The sequence below is a fragment of the Megascapheus bottae genome, chromosome 4, assembly GCF_031878675.1.
Source record: "Megascapheus bottae isolate mThoBot1 chromosome 4, mThoBot2.hap1, whole genome shotgun sequence".
NCBI lineage: Eukaryota > Metazoa > Chordata > Mammalia > Rodentia > Geomyidae > Megascapheus > Megascapheus bottae.
The window spans coordinates 85246208-85273510 of NC_143512.1; the positions used below are offsets into that span (position 1 = coordinate 85246208).

Here is a 27303-nt window from a genome sequence, read left to right on the forward strand (position 1 = left end):
TCCCGGCAACCACATTTCTCCTTTCTATCTCTGACCAGGTAATAAAGCACCTACCACCTAACTTCACAGACCCAGTGGCCAGATCTTCATCCTCACCTATAGACACAGAACCCTACACAGACCCAGTGTCCAGATCTTCATCCTCACCTATATACACAACACTCTTCACAGAACCAGTGTCCAGATCTTCATCTTCACCTACATACACCACACCCTTCACAGACCCAGTGTCCAGAATTCATCTTCACCTATATACACAACACTCTTCACAGACCCATGTCCAGATCTTCATCCTCACCTATAAACACAACACCCTTCACAGACCCAGTGTCCAGATCTTCATCCTCTCCTATATACACAACACCCTTCACTGACCCAGTGTGCAGATCTTCATGTTCACGTATATACACAACACCCTTCACAGACCCAGTGTCCAGATCTTCATCTTCACCTATATACACAACACCCTTCACAGACCCAGTGTCCAGATCTTCATCCTCTCCTATATACACAATACCCTTCACAGACCCAGTGTCAAGATCTTCATGTTCACCTATATACACCACACCCTTCACAGACCCAGTGTCCAATCTTCATCCTCACCTATATACACAACACCCTTCATAGACCCAGTGTCCAGATCTTCATCTTCACCTATATACACAACACTCTTCACAGACCCAGTGTCCAGATCTTCATGTTCACCTATATACACCACACCCTTCACAGACTCAGTGTCCAATCTTCATCCTCACCTATATACACAACACCCTTCACAGACCCAGTGTCCAGATCTTCATCTTCACCTATATACACAACACCCTTCACAGACCCAGTGTCCAGATCTTCAAGTTCACCTATATACACCACACCCTTCACAGACCCAGTGTCCACATCTTCATCCTCACCTATATACACAACACCCTTCACAGACCCAGTGTCCAGATCTTCATGTTCACCTATATACACAACACCCTTCACAGACCCAGTGTCCAGATCTTCATCTTCACCTATATACCCAACACCCTTCACAGACCGAGTGTCCACATCTTCAGCCTCACCCATATACACAACAACCTTCACAGACCCAGTGTCCAGATCTTCATCTTCACCTATATACACAACACCCTTCACAGACCCAGTGTCCAGATCTTCATCTTCACCTATATACACAACACCCTTCACAGACTCAGTGTCCAATCTTCATCCTCACCTATATACACAACACCCTTCACAGACCCAGTGTCCAGATCTTCATCTTCACCTATATACACAACACCCTTCACAGACCCAGTGTCCAGATCTTCATCTTCACCTATATACATAACACCCTTCAAAGAATCGGGGTCCAGATCTTCATCCTCACGTGTATACACAACACCCTCCACAGACCCAGTGTCCAGATCTTCATCTTCACCTATATACACAACACCCTTCACAGACCCAGTGTCCAGATCTTCATCTTCACCTATATACATAACACCCTTCAAAGACCCGGGGTCCAGATCTTCATCCTCACGTATATACACAACACCCTTCACAGACCCAGTGTCCAGATCTTCATCTTCACCTATATACACAACACCCTTCACAGACCCAGTGTCCAGATCTTCATCCTCACGTATATACACAACACCCTTCACAGACCCAGTGTCCAGATCTTCATGTTCACCTATATACACAACACCCTTCACAGACCCAGTGTCCACATCTTCATCCTCACCCATATACACAACTACCCTTCACAGACCCAGTGTCCAGATCTTCATCTTCACCTATATACACAACACCCTTCTCAGACCCAGTGTCCAGATCTTCATCTTCACCTATATACACAACACCCTTCACAGACCCAGTGTCCAGATTTTCATGTTCACCTATATACACAACACCCTTCACAGACCCAGTGTCCAGATTTTCATGTTCACCTATATACACAACACCCTTCACAGACTCAGTGTGCAGATCTTCATCCTCACCTCTATACACAACACCCTTCACAGACCCACTGTCCAGATCTTCATCTTCACCTATATACAGAACACCCTTCACAGACCCAGTGTCCAGATCGTCATCCTCACCTATATACACAACACCTGTCACAGACCCAGCGACCACATCTTCATCTTCACCTATATACACAACACCCTTCGCAGGCCCAATGTCCAGATCTTCATCCTCACCTATATACACAACACCCTTCACAGACCCAGTGTCCAGACCTTCATCTTCACCTATATACACCACACCCTTCATTTTCACCTATATACACAACACCCTTCACAGACCCAGTGTCCAGATCTTCATCTTCACCTATATACACAACACCCTTCACAGACCCAGTATCCAGATTTTCATGTTCACCTATATACACAACACCCTTCACAGATCCAGTGTCCAGATCTTCATCTTCACCTATATACAGAACACCCTTCACAGACCCAGTGTCCACATCTCCATCCTCACCTATATACACAACACCCTCACAGACCCAGTGTCCAGATCTTCATCCTCACCTATATACACAACACCCTCACAGACCCAGTGTCCAGATCTTCATCCTCACCTATATACACAACACCCTTCACAGCCCCAGTGTCCAGATCTTCATCCTCACCTATATACACAACACCCTTCACAGACCCAGTGTCCAGATCTTCATCCTCTCCTATATACACAACACCCTTCACAGACCCAGTGTCCAGATCTTCATCCTCACCTATATACACAACACCCTTCACAGACCCAGTGTCCAGATCTTCATCTTCACCTATACACACACCACCCTTCACAGACCCAGTGTCCAGATCTTCATCCTCACCTATACACACACCACCCTTCACAGACCCAGTGTCCAGATCTTCATCCTCACCTATATACACAACACCCTTCACAGACCCAGTGTCCAGACCTTCATCTTCACCTATATACACCACACCCTTCATTTTCACCTATATACACAACACCCTTCACAGACCCAGTGTCCAGATCTTCATCTTCACCTATATACACAACACCCTTCACAGACCCAGTATCCAGATTTTCATGTTCACCTATATACACAACACCCTTCACAGACCCAGTGTCCACATCTTCATCCTCACCTATATACACAACACCCTTCACAGACCCAGTGTCCACATCTTCATCCTCACCTATATACACAACACCCTTCACAGACCCAGTGTCCAGATCTTCATCCTCACCTATATACACAACACCCTTCACAGACCCAGTGTCCAGATCTTCATCCTCACCTATACACACAACACGCTTCACAGACCCAGTGTCCAGATCTTCATCTTCACCTACATACACAACACCCTTCAGAGACCCAGTGTCCAGATCTTCATCCTCACCTATATACACAACACCCTTCACAGACCCAGTGTCCAGATCTTCATCTTCACCTACATACACAACACCCTTCACAGAACCAGTGTCCAGATCTTCATCTTCACCTATATACACAACACCCTTCACAGACCCAGTGTCCAGATCTTCATGTTCACCTATATACACAACACCCTTCACAGACCCAGTGTCCAGATCTTCATCCTCACTTATATACACAACACCCTTCACAGACCCAGTGTCCAGATCTTCATCCTCACCTATATACACAACACCCTTCACAGACCTTGTCCAGATCTTCATCTTCACCTATATACACAACACTGTTCACAGACCCAGTGTCCAGATCTTCATGTTCACCTATATACACAATACCCTTCACAGACCCAGTGTCCAGATCTTCATCCTTACCTATACACACAACACCCTTCACAGACCCAGTGTCCAGATCTTCATCCTCACCTATACACACAACACCCTTCACAGACCCAGTGTCCAGATCTTCATCTTCACGTATATACACAACAGCCTTCACAAACCCAGTGTCCAGATCTTCATCCTCTCCTATATACACCACACCCTTCACAGACCCAGTGTCCAGATCTTCATTCTCGCCTATATACACCACACCCTTCACAGACCCAGTGCCCAGATCTTCATCCTCACCTATTTACACAACACACTTCACAGACCCAGTGTCCAGATCTTCATCCTCACCTATATACACAACACTCTTCACAGACCCAGTGTCCACATCTTCATCCTCACCTATACACACAACACGCTTCACAGACCCAGTGTCCACATCTTCATCCTTACCTATATACACAACACCCTTCTCAGACCCAGTGTCCATATCTTCATCTTCACCTATATACACAACACCCTTCACAGACCCAGTGTCCAGATCTTCATCTTCACCTATATACACAACACCCTTCACAGACCCAGTCCAGATCTTCATCCTCTCCTATATACACAACACCCTTCACAGACCCAGTGTCAAGATCTTCATGTTCACCTATATACACCACACCCTTCACAGACCCAGTGTCCAATCTTCATCCTCACCTATATACACAACACCCTTCATAGACCCAGTGTCCAGATCTTCATCTGCACCTATATACACAACACTCTTCACAGACCCAGTGTCCAGATTTTCATCCTCACCTCTATACACAACACCCTTCACAGACCCAGTGTCCAGATGTTCATGTTCACCTATATACACCACACCCTTCACAGACTCAGTGTCCAATCTTCATCCTCACCTATATACACAACACCCTTCACAGACCCAGTGTCCAGATGTTCATCTTCACCTATATACACAACAACCTTCACAGACCCAGTGTCCAGATCTTCATCTTCACCTATATACACCACACCCTTCACAGATCCAGTGTCCACATCTTCATCCTCACCTATATACACAACACCCTTCACAGACCCAGTGTCCAGATCTTCATCCTCACCTACATACACAACACCTGTTACAGACCCAGTGTCCAGACCTTCATCCTCACCTATATACACAACACCCTTCACAGACCCAGTGTCCAGATCTTCATCCTCACGTATATACACAACACCCTTCACAGACCCAGTGTCCAGATCTTCATCCTCACCTATATACACAACACCCTTCACAGACCCAGTGTCGAGATCTTCATGTTTACCCATAGTCACAACACCCTTTACACACCCAGTGTCCAGATCTTCATCCTCACCTATATACACAACACCCTTCACAGACCCCGGGTCCAGATCTTCATGTTCACCTATATACACAACACCCTTCACAGACCCAGTGTCCAGATCTTCATCCTCACCTATATACACAACACCCTTCACAGACCCAGTGTCCAGATCTTCATCCTCACCTATATACACAACACCCTTCACAGACCCAGTGTCCAGATCTTCATCCTCACCTATATACCCAACACCCTTCACAGACCCAGTGTCCAGATCTTCATGTTCACCTATATACAAAACACCCTTCACAGACCCAGTGTCCACATCTTCATCCTCACCTATATACACAACACTCTTCACAGACCCCGGGTCCAGATCTTCATGTTCACCTATATACACAACACCCTTCACAGACCCAGTGCCCAGATCTTCATCCTCACCTATATACACAACACCCTTCACAGACCCAGTGTCCAGATCTTCATCTTCACCTATATACACAACACCCTTCACAGACCCAGTGTCCAGATCTTCATCCTCACCTATATACACAACACCCTTCACAGACCCAGTGTCCAGATCTTCATCCTCACCTATATACACAACACCCTTCACAGACCCAGTGTCCAGATCTTCATCCTCACCTATATACACAACACCCTTCACAGACCCAGTGTCCAGATCTTCATTCTCACCTATATACGCAACACACTTTACAGACCCAGTGTCCAGATCTTCATCTTCACCTATATACACAACACCCTTCACAGACCCAGTGTCCAGATCTTCATCCTCACCTATATACACAACACCCTTCACAGACCCAGTGTCCAGATCTTCATGTTCACCTATATACACAACACCCTTCACAGACCCAGTGTCCACATCTTCATCTTCACCTATATAGACAACACCCTTCACAGACCCAGTGTCCAGATCTTCATGTTCACCTATATACACAACACCCTTCACAGACCCAGTGTCCAGATCTTCATCTTCACCTATATACACAACACCCTTCACAGACCCAGTGTCCAGATCTTCATCTTCACCTATATACACCACACCCTTCATCATAACCTATATACACAACACCCTTCACAGACCCAATGTCTAGATCTTCATCTTTACCTATATACACAACACCCTTTACACACCCAGTGTCCAGATCTTCATCCTCACCTATATACACAACACTCTTCACAGACCCCGGGTCCAGATCTTCATGTTCACCTATATACACAACACCCTTCACAGACCCAGTGTCCAGATCTTCATCCTCACCTATATACACAACACCCTTCACAGACCCAGTGTCCAGATCTTCATCCTCACCTATATACACAACACCCTTCACAGACCCAGTGTCCAGATCTTCATCCTCACCTATATACCCAACACCCTTCACAGACCCAGTGTCCAGATCTTCATGTTCACCTATATACAAAACACCCTTCACAGACCCAGTGTCCACATCTTCATCCTCACCTATATACACAACACTCTTCACAGACCCCGGGTCCAGATCTTCATGTTCACCTATATACACAACACCCTTCACAGACCCAGTGCCCAGATCTTCATCCTCACCTATATACACAACACCCTTCACAGACCCAGTGTCCAGATCTTCATCTTCACCTATATACACAACACCCTTCACAGACCCAGTGTCCAGATCTTCATTCTCGCCTATATACACAACACCCTTCACAGACCCAGTGTCCAGATCTTCATCCTCACCTATATACGCAACACACTTTACAGACCCAGTGTCCACATCTTCATCTTCACCTATATACACAACACCCTTCACAGACCCAGTGTCCAGATCTTCATCCTCACCTATATACACAACACCCTTCACAGACCCAGTGTCCAGATCTTCATGTTCACCTATATACACAACACCCTTCACAGACCCAGTGTCCACATCTTCATCTTCACCTATATAGACAACACCCTTCACAGACCCAGTGTCCAGATCTTCATGTTCACTTATATACACAACACCCTTCACAGACCCAGTGTCCAGATCTTCATCCTCACCTATATACACAACACCCTTCACAGACCCAGTGTCCAGATCTTCATCTATACCTATATACACCACACCCTTCATCATCACCTATATACACAACACCCTTCACAGACCCAGTGTCCAGATCTTCATGTTCACCTATATACACAACACCCTTCACAGACCCAGTGTCCAGATCTTCATCTTCACCTATATACACAACACCCTTCGCAGACCCCGTGTCCAGATTTTCATCTTCACCTATATACACAACACCCTTCACAGACCCAGTGTCCAGATCTTCATCCTCACCTATATACACAACACTCTTCACAGACCCAGTGTCCAGATCTTCATGTTCACCTATATACACAACACCCTTCACAGACCCAGTGTCCAGATCTTTATCTTCACCTATATACACCACACCCTTCATCTTCACCTATATACACAACACCCTTCACAGACCCAGTGTCCAGATCTTCATGTTCACCTATATACACAACACCCTTCACAGACCCAGTGTCCAGATCTTCATCCTCACCTATATAGACAACACCCTTCACAGACCCAGTGTCCACATCTCCATCCTCACCTATATACACAACACACTTTACAGACCCAGTGTCCAGATCTTCATGTTCACCTATATACACAACACCCTTCACAGACCCAGTGTCCAGATCTTTATTTTCACCTATATACACCACACCCTTCATCTTCACCTATATACACAACACCCTTCACAGGCCCAGTGTCCAGATCTTCATGTTCACCTATATACACAACACCCTTCACAGACCCAGTGTCCAGATCTTCATCCTCACCTATATAGACAACACCCTTCACAGACCCAGTGTCCACATCTTCATCCTCACCTATATACACAACACCTTTCACAGACCCAGTGCCCAGATCTTCATTCTCGCCTATATACACAACACCCTTCACAGACCCAGTGCCCAGATCTTCACCCTCACCTATATACACAACACCCTTCACAGACCCAGTGTCCAGATCTTCATCCTCACCTATATACACAACACCCTTCACAGACCCAGTGTCCAGATCTTCATCTTCACCTATATACACAACACCCTTCACAGCCCCAGTGTCCAGATCTTCATCTTCACCTATATACACAACAGCCTTCAGAGACCCAGTGTGCAGATCTTTATCTTCACCTATATACACAACACCCTCACAGACCCAGTGTCCACATCTTCATCTTCACCTATATACACCACACCCTTCACAGACCCAGTGTCCAGATCTTCATCCTCACCTATATACACAACACCCTCACAGACCCTGTGTCCATATCTTCATCCTCACCTATATACACAACACCCTTCACAGATCCAGTGTCCACATCTTCATCCTCACCTATATACACAACACCCTTCACAGACCCAGTGTCCAGATCTTCATCCTCACCTATATACACAACACCCTTCACAGACCCAGTGTCCAGATCTTCATCTTCACCTATATACACCACACCCTTCACAGACCCAGTGTCCAGATCTTCATTCTCGCCTATATACACAACACCCTTCACAGACCCAGTGCCCAGATCTTCATCCTCACCTATATACACAACACCCTTCACAGACCCAGTGCCCAGATCTTCATCCTCACCTATATACGCAACACACTTTACAGACCCAGTGTCCAGATCTTCATCTTCACCTATATACACAACACCCTTCACAGACCCAGTGTCCAGATCTTCATCCTCACCTATATACACAACACCCTTCACAGACCCAGTGTCCAGATCTTCATCTTCACCTATATACACAACACCCTTCACAGCCCCAGTGTCCAGATCTTCATCTTCACCTATATACACAACAGCCTTCAGAGACCCAGTGTCCAGATCTTCATGTTCACCTATATACACAACACCCTTCACAGACCCAGTGTCCACATCTTCATCCTCACCTATATACACAAAACCCTTCACAGACCCAGTGTCCAGATCTTCACCCTCACCTATATACACAACACCCTTCACAGACCCAGTGTCCAGATCTTCATCCTCACCTATATACACAACACCCTTCACAGATCCAGTGTCCACATCTTCATCCTCACCTATATACACAACACCCTTCACAGACCCAGTGTCCAGATCTTCATCCTCACCTATATACACAACACCTGTTACAGACCCAGTGTCCAGATCTTCATCCTCACCTATATACACAACACCCTTCACAGACCCAGTGTCCAGATCTTCATCCTCACGTATATACACAACACCCTTCACAGACCCAGTGTCCAGATCTTCATCCTCACCTATATACACAACACCCTTCACAGACCCAGTGTACAGATCTTCATGTTTACCCATAGTCACAACACCCTTTACACACCCAGTGTCCAGATCTTCATCCTCACCTATATACACAACACTCTTCACAGACCCCGGGTCCAGATCTTCATGTTCACCTATATACACAACACCCTTCACAGACCCAGTGTCCAGATCTTCATCCTCACCTATATACACAACACCCTTCACAGACCCAGTGTCCAGATCTTCATCCTCACCTATATACACAACACCCTTCACAGACCCAGTGTCCAGATCTTCATGTTCACCTATATACACAACACCCTTCACAGACCCAGTGTCCACATCTTCATCTTCACCAGTATTCACAACACCCTTCACAGACACAGTGTCCAGATCTTTATGTTCACCTATATACACAACACCCTTCACAGACCCAGTGCCCAGATCTTCATCCTCACCTATATACACAATACCCTTCACAGACCCAGTGTCTAGATCTTCATCTTCACCTATATACACAACACCCTTCACAGACCCAGTGTCCAGATCTTCATTCTCGCCTATATACACAACACCTTTCACAGACCCAGTGCCCAGATCTTCATCTTCACCTATATACACAACACCCTTCACAGACCCAGTGCCCAGATCTTCATCCTCACCTATATACACAACACCCTTTACAGACCCAGTGTCCAGATCTTCATGCTCACCTATATACGCAACACACTTTACAGACCCAGTGTCCAGATCTTCATCTTCACCTATATACACATCACCCTTCACAGACCCAGTGTCCAGATCTTCATCCTCACCTATATACACAACACCCTTCACAGACCCATTGTCCAGATCTTCATGTTCACCTATATACACAACAACCTTCACAGACCCAGTGTCCACATCTTCATCTTCACCTATATACACAACACCCTTCACAGACCCAGTGTCCAGATCTTCATGTTCACCTATATACACAACACCCTTCACAGACCCAGTGTCCAGATCTTCATCCTCACCTATATACACAACACCCTTCACAGACCCAGTGTCCAGATGTTCATCTTCACCTATATACACCACACCCTTCATCATCACCTATATCCACAACACCCTTCACAGACCCAATGTCTAGATCTTCATCTTCACCTATATACACAACACCCTTCGCAGACCCCGTGTCCAGATTTTCATCTTCACCTATATACACAACACCCTTCACAGACCCAGTGTCCAGATCTTCATCCTCACCTATATACACAACACTCTTCACAGACCCAGTGTCCAGATCTTCATGTTCACCTATATACACAACACCCTTCACAGACCCAGTGTCCAGATCTTTATCTTCACCTATATACACCACACCCTTCATCTTCACCTATATACACAACACCCTTCACAGACCCAGTGTCCAGATCTTCATGTTCACCTATATACACAACACCCTTCACAGACCCAGTGTCCAGATCTTCATCCTCACCTATATAGACAACACCCTTCACAGACCCAGTGTCCACATCTTCATCCTCACCTATATACACAACACACTTTACAGACCCAGTGTCCAGATCTTCATGTTCACCTATATACACAACACCCTTCACAGACCCAGTGTCCAGATCTTTATCTTCACCTATATACACCACACCCTTCATCTTCACCTATATACACAACACCCTTCACAGGCCCAGTGTCCAGATCTTCATGTTCACCTATATACACAACACCCTTCACAGACCCAGTGTCCAGATCTTCATCCTCACCTATATAGACAACACCCTTCCCAGACCCAGTGTCCAGATCTTCATCCTCACCTATATACACAACACCCTTCACAGACCCAGTGCCCAGATCTTCATTCTCGCCTATATACACAACACCCTTCACAGACCCAGTGCCCAGATCTTCATCCTCACCTATATACACAACACCCTTCACAGACCCAGTGTCCAGATCTTCATCCTCACCTATATACGCAACACACTTTACAGACCCAGTGTCCAGATCTTCATCTTCACCTATATACACAAACCCTTCACAGACCCAGTGTCCAGATCTTCATCCTCACCTATATACACAACACCCTTCACAGACCCAGTGTCCAGATCTTCATCTTCACCTATATACACAACACCCTTCACAGCCCCAGTGTCCAGATCTTCATCTTCACCTATATACACAACAGCCTTCAGAGACCCAGTGTGCAGATCTTCATCTTCACCTATATACACAACACCCTTCACAGACCCAGTGTCCACATCTTCATCCTCACCTATATACACAACACCCTTCACAGACCCAGGGTCCAGATCTTCTTCCTCACCTATATACACAACACCCTCACAGACCCAGTGTCCAGATCTTCATCCTCACCTATATACACAACACCCTTCACAGATCCAGTGTCCACATCTTCATCCTCACCTATATACACAACACCCTTCACAGACCCAGTGTCCAGATCTTCATCCTCACCTATATACACAACACCTGTTACAGACCCAGTGTCCAGATCTTCATCCTCACCTATATACACAACACCTTTCACAGACCCAGTGTCCAGATCTTCATCTTCACCTATATACACAACACCCTTCACAGACCCAGTGTCCAGATCTTCATCCTCACGTATATACACAACACCCTTCAAGACCCAGTGTCCAGATCTTCATCCTCACCTATATACACAACACCCTTCACAGACCCAGTGTACAGATCTTCATGTTTACCCATAGTCACAACACCCTTTACACACCCAGTGTCCAGATCTTCATCCTCACCTATATACACAACACTCTTCACAGACCCCGGGTCCAGATCTTCATGTTCACCTATATACACAACACCCTTCACAGACCCAATGTCCAGATCTTCATCCTCACCTATATACACAACACCCTTCACAGACCCAGTGTCCAGATCTTCATCCTCACCTATATACACAACACCCTTCACAGACCCAGTGTCCAGATCTTCATCCTCACCTATATACACAACACCCTTCACAGACCCAGTGTCCAGATGTTCATGTTCACCTATATACACAACACCCTTCACAGACCCAGTGTCCACATCTTCATCTTCACCAGTATTCACAACACCCTTCACAGACACAGTGTCCAGATCTTCATCTTCACCTATATACACAACACCCTTCACAGACCCAGTGCCCAGATCTTCATCCTCACCTATATACACAATACCCTTCACAGACCCAGTGTCCAGATCTTCATCTTCACCTATATACACAACACCCTTCACAGACCCAGTGTCCAGATCTTCATTCTCGCCTATATACACAACACCTTTCACAGACCCAGTGCCCAGATCTTCATCTTCACCTATATACACAACACCCTTCACAGACCCAGTGCCCAGATCTTCATCCTCACCTATATACACAACACTCTTCACAGACCCAGTGTCCAGATCTTCATCCTCACCTATATACGCAACACACTTTACAGACCCAGTGTCCAGATCTTCATCTTCACCTATATACACAACACCCTTCACAGACCCAGTGTCCAGATCTTCATCCTCACCTATATACACAACACCCTTCACAGACACAGTGTCCAGATCTTCATGTGCACCTATATACACAACACCCTTCACAGACCCAGTGTCCACATCTTCATCTTCACCTATATAGACAACACCCTTCACAGACCCAGTGTCCACATCTTCATGTTCACCTATATACACAACACCCTTCACAGACCCAGTGTCCAGATCTTCATCTTCACCTATATACACAACACCCTTCACAGACCCAGTGTCCAGATCTTCATCTTCACCTATATACACCACACCCTTCATCTTCACCTATATACACAACACCCTTCACAGACCCAATGTCTAGATCTTCATCTTCACCTATATACACAACACCCTTCGCAGACCCCGTGTCCAGATTTTCATCTTCACCTATATACACAACACCCTTCACAGACCCAGTGTCCAGATCTTCATCCTCACCTATATACACAACACTCTTCACAGACCCAGTGTCCAGATCTTCATGTTCACCTATATACACAACACCCTTCACAGACCCAGTGTCCAGATCTTTATCTTCACCTATATACACCACACCCTTCATCTTCACCTATATACACAACACCCTTCACAGACCCAGTGTCCAGATCTTCATGTTCACCTATATACACAACACCCTTCACAGACCCAGTGTCCAGATCTTCATCCTCACCTATATAGACAACACCCTTCACAGACCCAGTGTCCAGATCTTCATCCTCACCTATATACACAACACCCTTCACAGACACAGTGTCCAGATCTTCATGTGCACCTATATACACAACACCCTTCACAGACCCAGTGTCCACATCTTCATCTTCACCTATATAGACAACACCCTTCACAGACCCAGTGTCCAGATCTTCATGTTCACCTATATACACAACACCCTTCACAGACCCAGTGTCCAGATCTACATCTTCACCTATATACACAACACCCTTCACAGACCCAGTGTACAGATCTTCATCTTCACCTATATACACCACACCCTTCATCTTCACCTATATACACAACACCCTTCACAGACCCAATGTCTAGATCTTCATCTTCACCTATATACACAACACCCTTCGCAGACCCCGTGTCCAGATTTTCATCTTCACCTATATACACAACACCCTTCACAGACCCAGTGTCCAGATCTTCATCCTCACCTATATACACAACACTCTTCACAGACCCAGTGTCCAGATCTTCATGTTCACCTATATACACAACACCCTTCACAGACCCAGTGTCCAGATCTTTATCTTCACCTATATACACCACACCCTTCATCTTCACCTATATACACAACACCCTTCACAGACCCAGTGTCCAGATCTTCATGTTCACCTATATACACAACACCCTTCACAGACCCAGTGTCCAGATCTTCATCCTCACCTATATAGACAACACCCTTCACAAACCCAGTGTCTACATCTTCATCCTCAACTATATACTCAACACCCTTTACAGACCGTGTCCAGATCTTCATCTTCACCTATATACACAACACTCTTCACAGACCCAGTGTCCAGATCTTCATCTTGACCTATACACAACACCCTTCACAGACCCAGTGTCCAGATCTTCATTATCGCCTATATACACAACACCCTTCACAGACCCAGTGTCCAGATCTTCATCCTCACCTATATACACAACACACTTCACAGACCCAGTGTCCAGATCTTCATCCTCACCTATATACACAACACCCTTCACAGACCCAGTGTCCAGGTCTTCATCCTCACCTATATACACCACACCCTTCACAAACCCAGTGTCCAGATCTTCATCTTCACCTATATACACCACACCCTTCACAGACCCAGTGTCCAGATCTTCATTCTCGCCTATATACACAACACCCTTCACAGACCCAGTGTCCAGATCTTCATCTTCACCTATATACACAACACCCTTCACAGACCCAGTGTCCAGATCTTCATCCTCACCTATATACACAACACCCTTCACAGCCCCAGTGTCCAGATCTTCATCTTCACCTATATACACAACAGCCTTCAGAGACCCAGTGTGCAGATCTTCATCTTCACCTATATACACAACACCCTTCACAGACCCAGTGTCCACATCTTCATCCTCACCTATATACACAACACCCTTCACAGACCCAGAGTCCAGATCTTCATCCTCACCTATATACACAACACCCTCACAGACCCAGTGTCCAGATCTTCATCCTCACCTATATACACAACACCCTTCACAGATCCAGTGTCCACATCTTATTCTCACCTATATACACAACACCCTTCACAGACCCAGTGTCCAGATCTTCATCCTCACCTATATACAGAACACCTGTCACAGACCCAGTGTCCAGATGTTCATCCTCACCTATATACACAACACCCTTCACAGACGCAGTGTCCAGATCTTCATCCTCACGTATATACACAACACCCTTCACAGACCCAGTGTCCAGATCTTCATCCTCACCTATATACACAACACCCTTCACAGACTCAGTGTCCACATCTTCATCCTCACCTATATGCACAACACCCTTTACAGACCGTGTCCAGATCTTCATCTTCACCTATATACACAACACTCTTCACAGACCCAGTGTCCAGATCTTCATCTTGACCTATACACAACACCCTTCACAGACCCAGTGCCCAGATCTTCATCCTCACCTATATACACAACACCCTTCACAGACCCAGTGTCCAGATCTTCATCCTCACCTATATACACAACACCCTTCACAGACCCAGTGTCCAGATCTTCATCCTCACCTATATACACAACACCCTTCACAGACCCAGTGTCCAGATCTTCATCTTCACCTATATACACAACACCCTTCACAGCCCCAGTGTCCAGATCTTCATCTTCACCTATATACACAACAGCCTTCAGAGACCCAGTGTGCAGATCTTCATCCTCACCTATATACACAACACCCTTCACAGATGCAGTGTCCACATCTTCATCCTCACCTATATACACAACACCCTTCACAGACCCAGTGTCCAGATCTTCATCCTCACCTATATACACAACACCCTCACAGACCCAGTGTCCAGATCTTCATCCTCACCTATATACACAACACCCTTCACAGACCCAGTGTCCACATCTTCATCCTCACCTATATACACAACACCCTTCACAGACCCAGTGTCCAGATCTTCATCCTCACCTATATACACAACACCTGTCACAGACCCAGTGTCCAGATCTTCATCCTCACCTATATACACAACACCCTTCACAGACCCAGTGTCCAGATCTTCATCCTCACGTATATACACAACACCCTTCACAGACCCAGTGTGCAGATCTTCATCCTCACCTATATACACAACACCCTTCACAGACCCAGTGTCGAGATCGTCATGTTTACCCATAGACACAACACCCTTCACAGACCCAGTGTCCAGATCTTCATCCTCACCTGTATACACAACACCCTTCACAGACCCAGTGTCCAGATCTTCATCCTCACCTATATACACAACACCCTTCACAGACCCAGTGTCCAGATCTTCATCTTCACCTATATACACAACACCCCTCACAGACCCAGTGTGCAGATCTTCATCTTCACCTATATACACAACACCCTTCACAGACCCAGTGTCCACATCTTCATCTTCACCAGTATTCACAACATCCTTCACAGACCCAGTGTCCAGATCTTCATCTTCACCTATATACACAACACCCCTCACAGACCCATTGTCCATATCTTTATCTTCACCTATATACACAACACCCTTCACAGACCCAGTGTCCAGATCTTCATCTTCACCTATATACACAACACCCTTCACAGACCCAGTGTCCACATCTTCATCTTCACCAGTATTCACAACATCCTTCACAGACCCAGTGTCCAGATCTTCATCTTCACCTATATACACAACACCCCTCACAGACCCATTGTCCATATCTTTATCTTCACCTATATACACAACACCCTTCACAGACCCAGTGTCCAGATCTTCATTCTCGCCTATATACACAACACCCTTCACAGACCCAGTGCCCAGATCTTCATCTTCACCTATATACACAACACCCTTCACAGACCCAGTGCCCAGATCTTCATCCTCACCTATATACACAACACCCTTCACAGACCCAGTGTCCAGATCTTCATCCTCACCTATATACACAACACCCTTCACAGACACAGTGTCCAGATCTTCATGTGCACCTATATACACAACACCCTTCACAGACCCAGTGTCCACATCTTCATCTTCACCTATATAGACAACACCCTTCACAGACCCAGTGTCCACATCTTCATGTTCACCTATATACACAACACCCTTCACAGACCCAGTGTCCAGATCTTCATCTTCACCTATATACACAACACCCTTCACAGACCCAGTGTCCAGATCTTCATCTTCACCTATATACACCACACCCTTCATCTTCACCTATATACACAACACCCTTCACAGACCCAATGTCTAGATCTTCATCTTCACCTATATACACAACACCCTTCGCAGACCCCGTGTCCAGATTTTCATCTTCACCTATATACACAACACCCTTCACAGACCCAGTGTCCAGATCTTCATCCTCACCTATATACACAACACTCTTCACAGACCCAGTGTCCAGATCTTCATGTTCACCTATATACACAACACCCTTCACAGACCCAGTGTCCAGATCTTTATCTTCACCTATATACACCACACCCTTCATCTTCACCTATATACACAACACCCTTCACAGACCCAGTGTCCAGATCTTCATGTTCACCTATATACACAACACCCTTCACAGACCCAGTGTCCAGATCTTCATCCTCACCTATATAGACAACACCCTTCACAGACCCAGTGTCCAGATCTTCATCCTCACCTATATACACAACACCCTTCACAGACACAGTGTCCAGATCTTCATGTGCACCTATATACACAACACCCTTCACAGACCCAGTGTCCACATCTTCATCTTCACCTATATAGACAACACCCTTCACAGACCCAGTGTCCAGATCTTCATGTTCACCTATATACACAACACCCTTCACAGACCCAGTGTCCAGATCTACATCTTCACCTATATACACAACACCCTTCACAGACCCAGTGTACAGATCTTCATCTTCACCTATATACACCACACCCTTCATCTTCACCTATATACACAACACCCTTCACAGACCCAATGTCTAGATCTTCATCTTCACCTATATACACAACACCCTTCGCAGACCCCGTGTCCAGATTTTCATCTTCACCTATATACACAACACCCTTCACAGACCCAGTGTCCAGATCTTCATCCTCACCTATATACACAACACTCTTCACAGACCCAGTGTCCAGATCTTCATGTTCACCTATATACACAACACCCTTCACAGACCCAGTGTCCAGATCTTTATCTTCACCTATATACACCACACCCTTCATCTTCACCTATATACACAACACCCTTCACAGACCCAGTGTCCAGATCTTCATGTTCACCTATATACACAACACCCTTCACAGACCCAGTGTCCAGATCTTCATCCTCACCTATATAGACAACACCCTTCACAAACCCAGTGTCTACATCTTCATCCTCAACTATATACTCAACACCCTTTACAGACCGTGTCCAGATCTTCATCTTCACCTATATACACAACACTCTTCACAGACCCAGTGTCCAGATCTTCATCTTGACCTATACACAACACCCTTCACAGACCCAGTGTCCAGATCTTCATTATCGCCTATATACACAACACCCTTCACAGACCCAGTGTCCAGATCTTCATCCTCACCTATATACACAACACACTTCACAGACCCAGTGTCCAGATCTTCATCCTCACCTATATACACAACACCCTTCACAGACCCAGTGTCCAGGTCTTCATCCTCACCTATATACACCACACCCTTCACAGACCCAGTGTCCAGATCTTCATCTTCACCTATATACACCACACCCTTCACAGACCCAGTGTCCAGATCTTCATTCTCGCCTATATACACAACACCCTTCACAGACCCAGTGTCCAGATCTTCATCTTCACCTATATACACAACACCCTTCACAGACCCAGTGCCCAAATCTTCATCCTCACCTATATACACAACACCCTTCACAGCCCCAGTGTCCAGATCTTCATCTTCACCTATATACACAACTGCCTTCAGAGACCCAGTGTGCAGATCTTCATCTTCACCTATATACACAACACCCTTCACAGACACAGTGTCCACATCTTCATCCTCACCTATATACACAACACCCTTCACAGACCCAGTGTCCAGATCTTCATCCTCACCTATATACACAACACCCTCACAGACCCAGTGTCCAGATCTTCATCCTCACCTATATACACAACACCCTTCACAGATCCAGTGTCCACATCTTCATCCTCACCTATATACACAACACCCTTCACAGACCCAGTGTCCAGATCTTCATCCTCACCTATATACACAACACCTGTCACAGACCCAGTGTCCAGATGTTCATCCTCACCTATATACACAACACCCTTCACAGACGCAGTGTCCAGATCTTCATCCTCACGTATATACACAACACCCTTCACAGACCCAGTGTCCAGATCTTCATCCTCACCTATATAGACAACACCCTTCACAGACTCAGTGTCCACATCTTCATCCTCACCTATATGCACAACACCCTTTACAGACCGTGTCCAGATCTTCATCTTCACCTATATACACAACACCCTTCACAGACCCAGTGTCCAGATCTTCATGTTCACCTATATACAAAACACCCTTCACAGACCCAGTGTCCACATCTTCATCCTCACCTATATACACAACACTCTTCACAGACCCCGGGTCCAGATCTTCATGTTCACCTATATACACAACACCCTTCACAGACCCAGTGTCCAGATCTTCATCCTCACCTATATACACAACACTCTTCACAGACCCAGTGTCCAGATCTTCATCTTGACCTATACACAACACCCTTCACAGACCCAGTGCCCAGATCTTCATCCTCACCTATATACACAACACCCTTCACAGACCCAGTGTCCAGATCTTCATCCTCACCTATATACACAACACCCTTCACAGACCCAGTGTCCAGATCTTCATCCTCACCTATATACACAACACCCTTCACAGACCCAGTGTCCAGATCTTCATCTTCACCTATATACACAACACCCTTCACAGCCCCAGTGTCCAGATCTTCATGTTCACCTATATACACAACAGCCTTCAGAGACCCAGTGTGCAGATCTTCATCCTCACCTATATACACAACACCCTTCACAGATGCAGTGTCCACATCTTCATCCTCACCTATATACACAACACCCTTCACAGACCCAGTGTCCACATCTTCATCCTCACCTATATACACAACACCCTTCACAGACCCAGTGTCCAGATCTTCATCCTCACCTATATACACAACACCCTTCACAGACCCAGTGTCCACATCTTCATCCTCACCTATATACACAACACCCTTCACAGACCCAGTGTCCAGATCTTCATCCTCACCTATATACACAACACCTGTCACAGACCCAGTGTCCAGATCTTCATCCTCACCTATATACACAACACCCTTCACAGACCCAGTGTCCAGATCTTCATCCTCACGTATATACACAACACCCTTCACAGACCCAGTGTCCAGATCTTCATCCTCACCTATATACACAACACCCTTCACAGACCCAGTGTCGAGATCGTCATGTTTACCCATAGACACAACACCCTTCACAGACCCAGTGTCCAGATCTTCATCCTCACCTGTATACACAACAGCCTTCACAGACCCAGTGTCCAGATCTTCATCCTCACCTATATACACAACACCCTTCACAGACCCAGTGTCCAGATCTTCATCTTCACCTATATACACAACACCCTTCACAGACCCAGTGTCCACATCTTCATCTTCACCAGTATTCACAACATCCTTCACAGACCCAGTGTCCAGATCTTCATCTTCACCTATATACACAACACCCCTCACAGACCCATTGTCCATATCTTTATCTTCACCTATATACACAACACCCTTCACAGACCCAGTGTCCAGATCTTCATTCTCGCCTATATACACAACACCCTTCACAGACCCAGTGCCCAGATCTTCATCTTCACCTATATACACAGGCCCTTCACAGACCCAGTGTCCAGATCTTCATCCTCACCTATATACGCAACACACTTTACAGACCCAGAGTCCAGATCTTCATCTTCACCTATATACACAACACCCCTCACAGACCCAGTGTCCAGATCTTCATCCTCACCTATATACACAACACCCTTCACAGACCCAGTGTCCAGATCTTCATCTTCACCTATATACACAACAGCCTTCAGACCCATTGTGCAGATCTTTATCTTCACCTATATACACAACACCCTTCACAGATCCAGTGTCCACATCTCCATCCTCACCTATATACACAACACCCTTCACAGACCCAGTGTCCAGATCTTCATCCTCACCTATATACACAACACCCTCACATACCCAGTGTAGATCTTCATCCTCACCTATATACACAACACCCTTCACAGATCCAGTGTCCACATCTTCATCCTCACCTATATACACAACACCCTTCACAGACCCAGTGTCCAGATCTTCATCCTCACCTATATACACAACACCCTCACATACCCAGTGTAGATCTTCATCCTCACCTATATACACAACACCCTTCACAGACCCAGTGTCCACATCTTCATCCTCACCTATATACACAACACCTTTCACAGACCCAGTGTCCAGATCTTCATCCTCACCTATATACACAACACCCTTCACAGACCCAGTGTCCAGATCTTCATCCTCACGTATATACACAACACCCTTCACAGACCCAGTGTCCAGATCTTCATCCTCACGTATATACACAACACCCTTCACAGACCCAGTGTCGAGATCTTCATGTTTACCCATAGACACAAAACCCTTCACAGACCCAGTGTCCAGATCTTCATCTTCACCTATATACACAACACCCTTCACAGACCCCGGGTCCAGATCTTCATGTTCACCTATATACACAACACCCTTCACAGACCCAGTGTCCAGATCTTCATCCTCACCTATATACACAACACCCTTCACAGACCCAGTGTCCAGATCTTCATCTTCACCTATATACACAACACCCTTCACAGAACCATGTCCATCTTTACCCCTGGGGACAACACTGTGCCTTTTCCTGGCCCCATGCATGTGTCCTGCCTTGTCATGTCCATGTCTGTGGGTGACTGTTTTCATTTGAGCTACTGCGAATAATGCTTCCTCAACACGATGGGGTGTTGCTATAGCAAGAACAGTACCTAACATACAACGTAAAGGGTATATCTATGCTGGCTCAGTTTCAGAGGATTTTGTGCGAGGCCAGTGGCTCCATCGCTGTGACAAGACAGAGCTAAGCACCACAGCAGGGGCCAAGTGCTGACATAAAACCACACAGCCATGGCTGCTGGGAAGAGAGAAGTCCACTGCCAGATGCAGAGACAGCGCAGTGCAGGCTCACCAACACCACGGCGACATGCGAGAGCCACCCCACCACTGCAGGGCAGGGCAGCGTTCACCTGACAGGGACTTCCAGAGGACAGACAGGTGAGGCCAAGACCCGTGACTCACTACTGCCAGCCACCCAGCCGGCAAGAATACCAGAACCTCTCTTGGCTCTGATACAGATGCCACGGGCTCACTGACTGCCAGTATCCCTTCCAACACTGGCTCTAGGAATCAGACTTTTTATCTATCCCTCAGGAAACCACAGAGAATTCGCCTTCAGCCTCTGTAACAGACATCCGTGTGTGTGCATGTGCTCAATCTCTTAAGAGTCAGACAAGGAGATAGGGAGCATGCTACAGACCCATCAGCTTCTTAGCTGCTCACCTAAGGCCCTGCAGCCATACCACCATCCGTCTCCAGCGTCCACCCCAGTGGCGACCATCTGTGTAGTCCCAGAGTGCGAGGGGCGGCTGCTGCAGGGCAGCACACAGCTCTACCCACCCTTCCTCGGATACCAAGGAGTACGGGCTGTGGCTTGCAAAGAACACACTCCCTATGGCAGCCACAGTTCAAATGCCACACCACGAAGAGGGGAAAGAATGCAGCTGAGACCAGCACTGAGGAAAACTCCAATTTAGGACCACGTTAGTGGAGCAAGAAGACCTGACAGGTGTTCTGAGGCCGGAAGGAAGGAGCTTCCAGGAGGAGACATGGAGGAAAGCCTGTCAGAGTCCAGAGCGCAGGGCCGGACAGGCCTGCGGGACAGAGGAAGGACAAAGGCTGATTAGGCAGCCGGCGCCACTCTCAACCTGCCTCCCCCGTGGCAGTCTGAGGTCTGGACTGAAAGCACGATCCCCTGGCTCTCGCGGTCTGGACGTGACACAGAGTTGCACGCTCTGATGGACTAGACTTTTACTCACCTCTTTCTGACGACCTACAAATCGAACTTTCCTGTAGTCTTTGTCATCGTAGGCCTGGAAGAAAAAGAGCAGCTGCGACTTTTACAGAGCCACTGTGAAAGGGGTGTGGAGTGCAAGCGTTCAGAAGGGACGCCATGGAGCAGGAGGCTAGTGAGCGGTGCCTGTGGGGTTCACGTGAGGCCGGGCAGGCCAGGGGACGGTGCCGGCCGCCAGCCTTCCCACCAGGCCGCACAGCTCGAGTCTCCACGTCTGCTGGGCGCCGCTGGGTGGAGCCGGTGGAGGCTCGCTGGGACAGTGCTCGGCTCTCCGCTCACCAGCAAGGCGTGCTGGCTCAAGCCCACGGGGAACCCCGGGTGGGGGGCTCCCACCAGGTGACCTGTGACCCCGAGCTGCGCAAGGCCGTCCCCACGGGGGACACCGGCACCCCCAGAGTCCTGTCCTCTCCCCGCCCTCCTTCCCCCTTCCCCGTCCCCCCTGTGTCCCCGACCCCCCGCCCCCGTCCCCGGTCCCTCCGTCCCCCCGCCCCCGTCCCCGGTCCCTCCGTCCCCGGTCCCTCCGTCCCCGGTCCCTCAGTCCCAGTCCCCTCCGTCCCCGTCCCCATCCCCCGTGGATCCCGCCCCCGCCCCCCGTGGATCCCGCCCCCGCCCCCGTCCCCGTCCCCCATGGATCCCGCCCCCCCCCCGTCCCCGTCCCCCGTGGATCCCGCCCCCGTCCTCCCCCCCCCCGTCACCGTCCCCCGTGGATCCCGCCCCCGCCCCCGTCCCCCGTCCCCCGTGGATCCCGCCCCTGTCCTCCCCCCCCCCCCCCCGTCACCGTCCCCCGTGGATCCCGCCTCCCCCGTCACAGTCCCCCGTGGATCCCGCCCCCGTCCTCCCCCCCCCCCGTCACCGTCCCCCGTGGATCCCGCCCCCGCCCCCGTCCCCCGTCCCCCGTGGATCCCGCCCCCGTCCTCCCCCCCCCCGTCACCGTCCCCCGTGGATCCCGCCCCCGCCCCCGTCCCCCGTCCCCCGTGGATCCCGCCCCCGTCCTCCCCCCCCCCCCCCGTCACCGTCCCCCGTGGATCCCGCCCCCGCCCCCGTCCCCCGTCCCCCGTGGATCCCGCCCCTGTCCTCCCCCCCCCCCGTCACCGTCCCCCGTGAATCCCGCCTCCCCCGTCACAGTCCCCCGTGGATCCCGCCCCCGTCCTCCCCCCCCCGTCCCTGTCCCCCGTGGATCCCGCCCCCGTCCCCGTCCCCGTCCCCCGTGGATCCCGCCCCCATCCTCCCCCCCCCGTCACCGTCCCCCGTGGATCCCGCCCCCGCCCCCGCCCCCGTCCCCCGTGGATCCCGCCCCCGTCCTCCCCCCCCCGTCCCCGTCCCCCGTGGATCCCGCCCCCGTCCCCCGGTCCCACCGTCCCCGTCCCCGTCCCCGTCCCCCGTGGATCCCGCCCCCGTCCTCCCCCCCCGTCCCCGTCCCCCGTGGATCCCGCCCCCGTCCCCCGGTCCCACCGTCCCCGTCCCCGTCCCCGTCCCCCGTGGATCCCGTCCCCGTCCCCCGGTCCCTCCGTCCCGGTCCCCGTCCCCCCGTCCCCCGTGGATCCCGCCCCCGTCCCCGTCCCCCGGTCCGCCCCGAGCGCCGTCCCAGCCCGCGCCGCGGTGGGGTGGCCGTTACCTGCCCGGTGTGCGTGATCTTCTCCCCTGTCGGCGACAGCTGCACCCCGAAGCCCCGAGCGCCCCAGGGCAGAGCCAGCAGCCGGCGGAAGGTCACCAGCGCCGCCATCTTCCCGGCGACCCTTGACCGGCGCGCGGCGGCTCGGGGCGTCCACGCACGCGCACGGCGCTCCGCGGGACTTATTTGGCGCCGGGACCTCGCAGCGACACGGGCGGGAGCGGCGGCCCGGGATGCTTCCGGAGGCGGGGCGAGGCGGGGCAGGGCGTCCGGGGCGGGGCGTCCTGGGAGGGGCGGGGCTGGGCTGCGGGGTGTGCGGGGCGGGGCGTCCTGGGAGGGGCGGGGCTGGGCTGCGGGGCGTGCGGGGCGGGGCGTCCGGGTGGGGCGGGGCCGGGACGGGGCGGGGCGGAGGGGCGGGACAGGCTGCACCGGGCTCACCCTGGGGACGCGGGAGCAGGCGAGGCCTGTCCCCTCCGCGCCGCCCGGGGCCGGGCTCACCCCGGGGACGCGGGAGCAGGCGAGGCCTGTCCCCTCCACGCTGCCCGGGGCCGGGCTCACCCCGGGGACGCGGGAGCAGGCGAGGCCTGTCCCCTCCACGCTGCCCGGGGCCGGGCTCACCCCGGGGACGCGGGAGCAGGCGAGGCCTGTCCCCTCCACGCTGCCCGAGGCCGGGCTCACCCCGGGGACGCGGGAGCAGGCGAGGCCTGTCCCCTCCGCGCCGCCCGGGGCCGGGCTCACCTCGGGCTCGGCCCCCGCGGCCCAGACAGGCCCAGGGAGGGAGCGCGGTCCGGAGCCTCCCTGCCACGCCCTTCCTCGACAGGGCGCGCCGCCAGGCTGGGAGGTGGACGGGCTGCCCCGTGGGCATCTGGCGGCTGGCCCAGCAGCGGGTACCGGGTGTGCAGGTAATCCCAGGTTCCGAGAGGCGGGAGATCCGCGCCTGAAGCCGTCCTGCTCCGGAGGCCTGCGGGCCATGCAGGAATCAGAAAGGAGAATTGTGAGCCCAGCCCAGGGGTCACCATGACACCTCGAGAAGAACCCGCGGAGAGCGGGGGGATGGGGCGGGTAACACCCCGTGAAGAACCCACGGAGAGCGGGGGGGGGGGGGGGGGGGGGGGGGGGGCGGGTGACACCAGGAGAAGAACTCACGGAGAGCCGGGGGACGGGGCGGGTGACACCCCATGAAGAACCCACGGAGACCTGGGAGACGGGGCCGGTGACACCAGGAGAAGAACCCGCGGAGAGCTGGGGGATGGGGCAGGTGACACCAGGAGAAGAACCCACGGACAGCCGGGGGACAGGGCAGGTGACACCGCGAGAACAACCCACGGAGACCTGGGGGACGGGGCGGGTGACACCAGGAGAAGAACCCACGGAGAGCGGGGAGACGGGGTGGGTGACACTGCAAGAACAACCCGCAGGGACCTGGGGACTGCGTGGGTGACACCGCGTGAAGAACCCACAGAGAGCGGGGGGACTGCACGAGGTGACACCGCAAGAAGAACTCGTGGAGAGCCAGGAGACAGGGCGGGTGACACCGTGTGAAGAACTCATGGAGAGCGGAGGGACTGCACGAGGTGACACTGTGTGAAGAACCCACGGAGAGCGGAGGGACTGCACGAGGTGACACCGCGTGAAGAACCCACGGAGAGCAGAGGACGGGGCGGGGTGGCCTGGGCAGCGCCGGGGCCTGTCGGGTTGAGGGCACTTCTCGGGTGGAATCAGCTGGTATAGAATGTGGTGAGGACGTGGAGTGGAGGGCGCTGCTTGGGTGGAAGCGGCTGGTGTAGAATGTGGTGAGGGTCAGTGGTGCATGGCTGCCTAGCGCGCACAGACCCGACTTCGATCCCAGGTGCCATACATGTAGAAAAGGACTGGAAGGGGAGCTACGGCTCAGAGGATGGCACTCCAGGCTTGAGGAAACCCAACGACCCTGCTCAGGCCCCGAGTTCAAAGCCCAGACTGGGAAACAATTCCTTCCATTCTTCTTTATGTTTGAGCCTGGCTGTGACTTTGAGGAGGGCAGACAACCTGAACAGTGACTGCCAGGCCATGGCCGATCTCCACGACCTTCCTGTGTCTACAAGACATAGAAGCAGGAAGCGCCAGCAGGCTGCCTCCTCGCCAGCCCGCTTCCCTCCAGAAGAGCAGGCTTGCCATGACCTGCCAGAGACAGAGCAGGGGTGCTGACCTGGGGTGAAGGAGTGAGTGGAGGTGCAGTCCTGTGAGGAGCAGGGGTGCTGACCTGCAGTGAAGGAGTGAGTGGATCTGCAGTCCTGTGAAGAGCAGGGGTGCTGACCTGGGGTGAAGGAGTG

At 50.3% G+C, this 27303-nt stretch overlaps 1 protein-coding gene across 1 annotated transcript in view; it reads right to left on the reverse strand.

Moving 5' to 3' along the window:
* The window catches only part of Ndufs6 (NADH:ubiquinone oxidoreductase subunit S6), a 31088-nt gene extending 5937 nt beyond the window's left edge, over positions 1-25151 (reverse strand). The window contains exons 1-2 of the mRNA XM_090331189.1: positions 24995-25151; positions 23345-23398 (exon numbers count right to left, since the gene is read on the reverse strand). Coding sequence (XP_090187315.1) covers positions 23345-23398; positions 24995-25102 — 162 coding nt within the window. The 5' untranslated portion in view covers positions 25103-25151. The remainder of the gene's footprint in view (positions 1-23344; positions 23399-24994) is intronic.
* Between the last annotated feature and the right edge of the window lie 2152 nt (positions 25152-27303).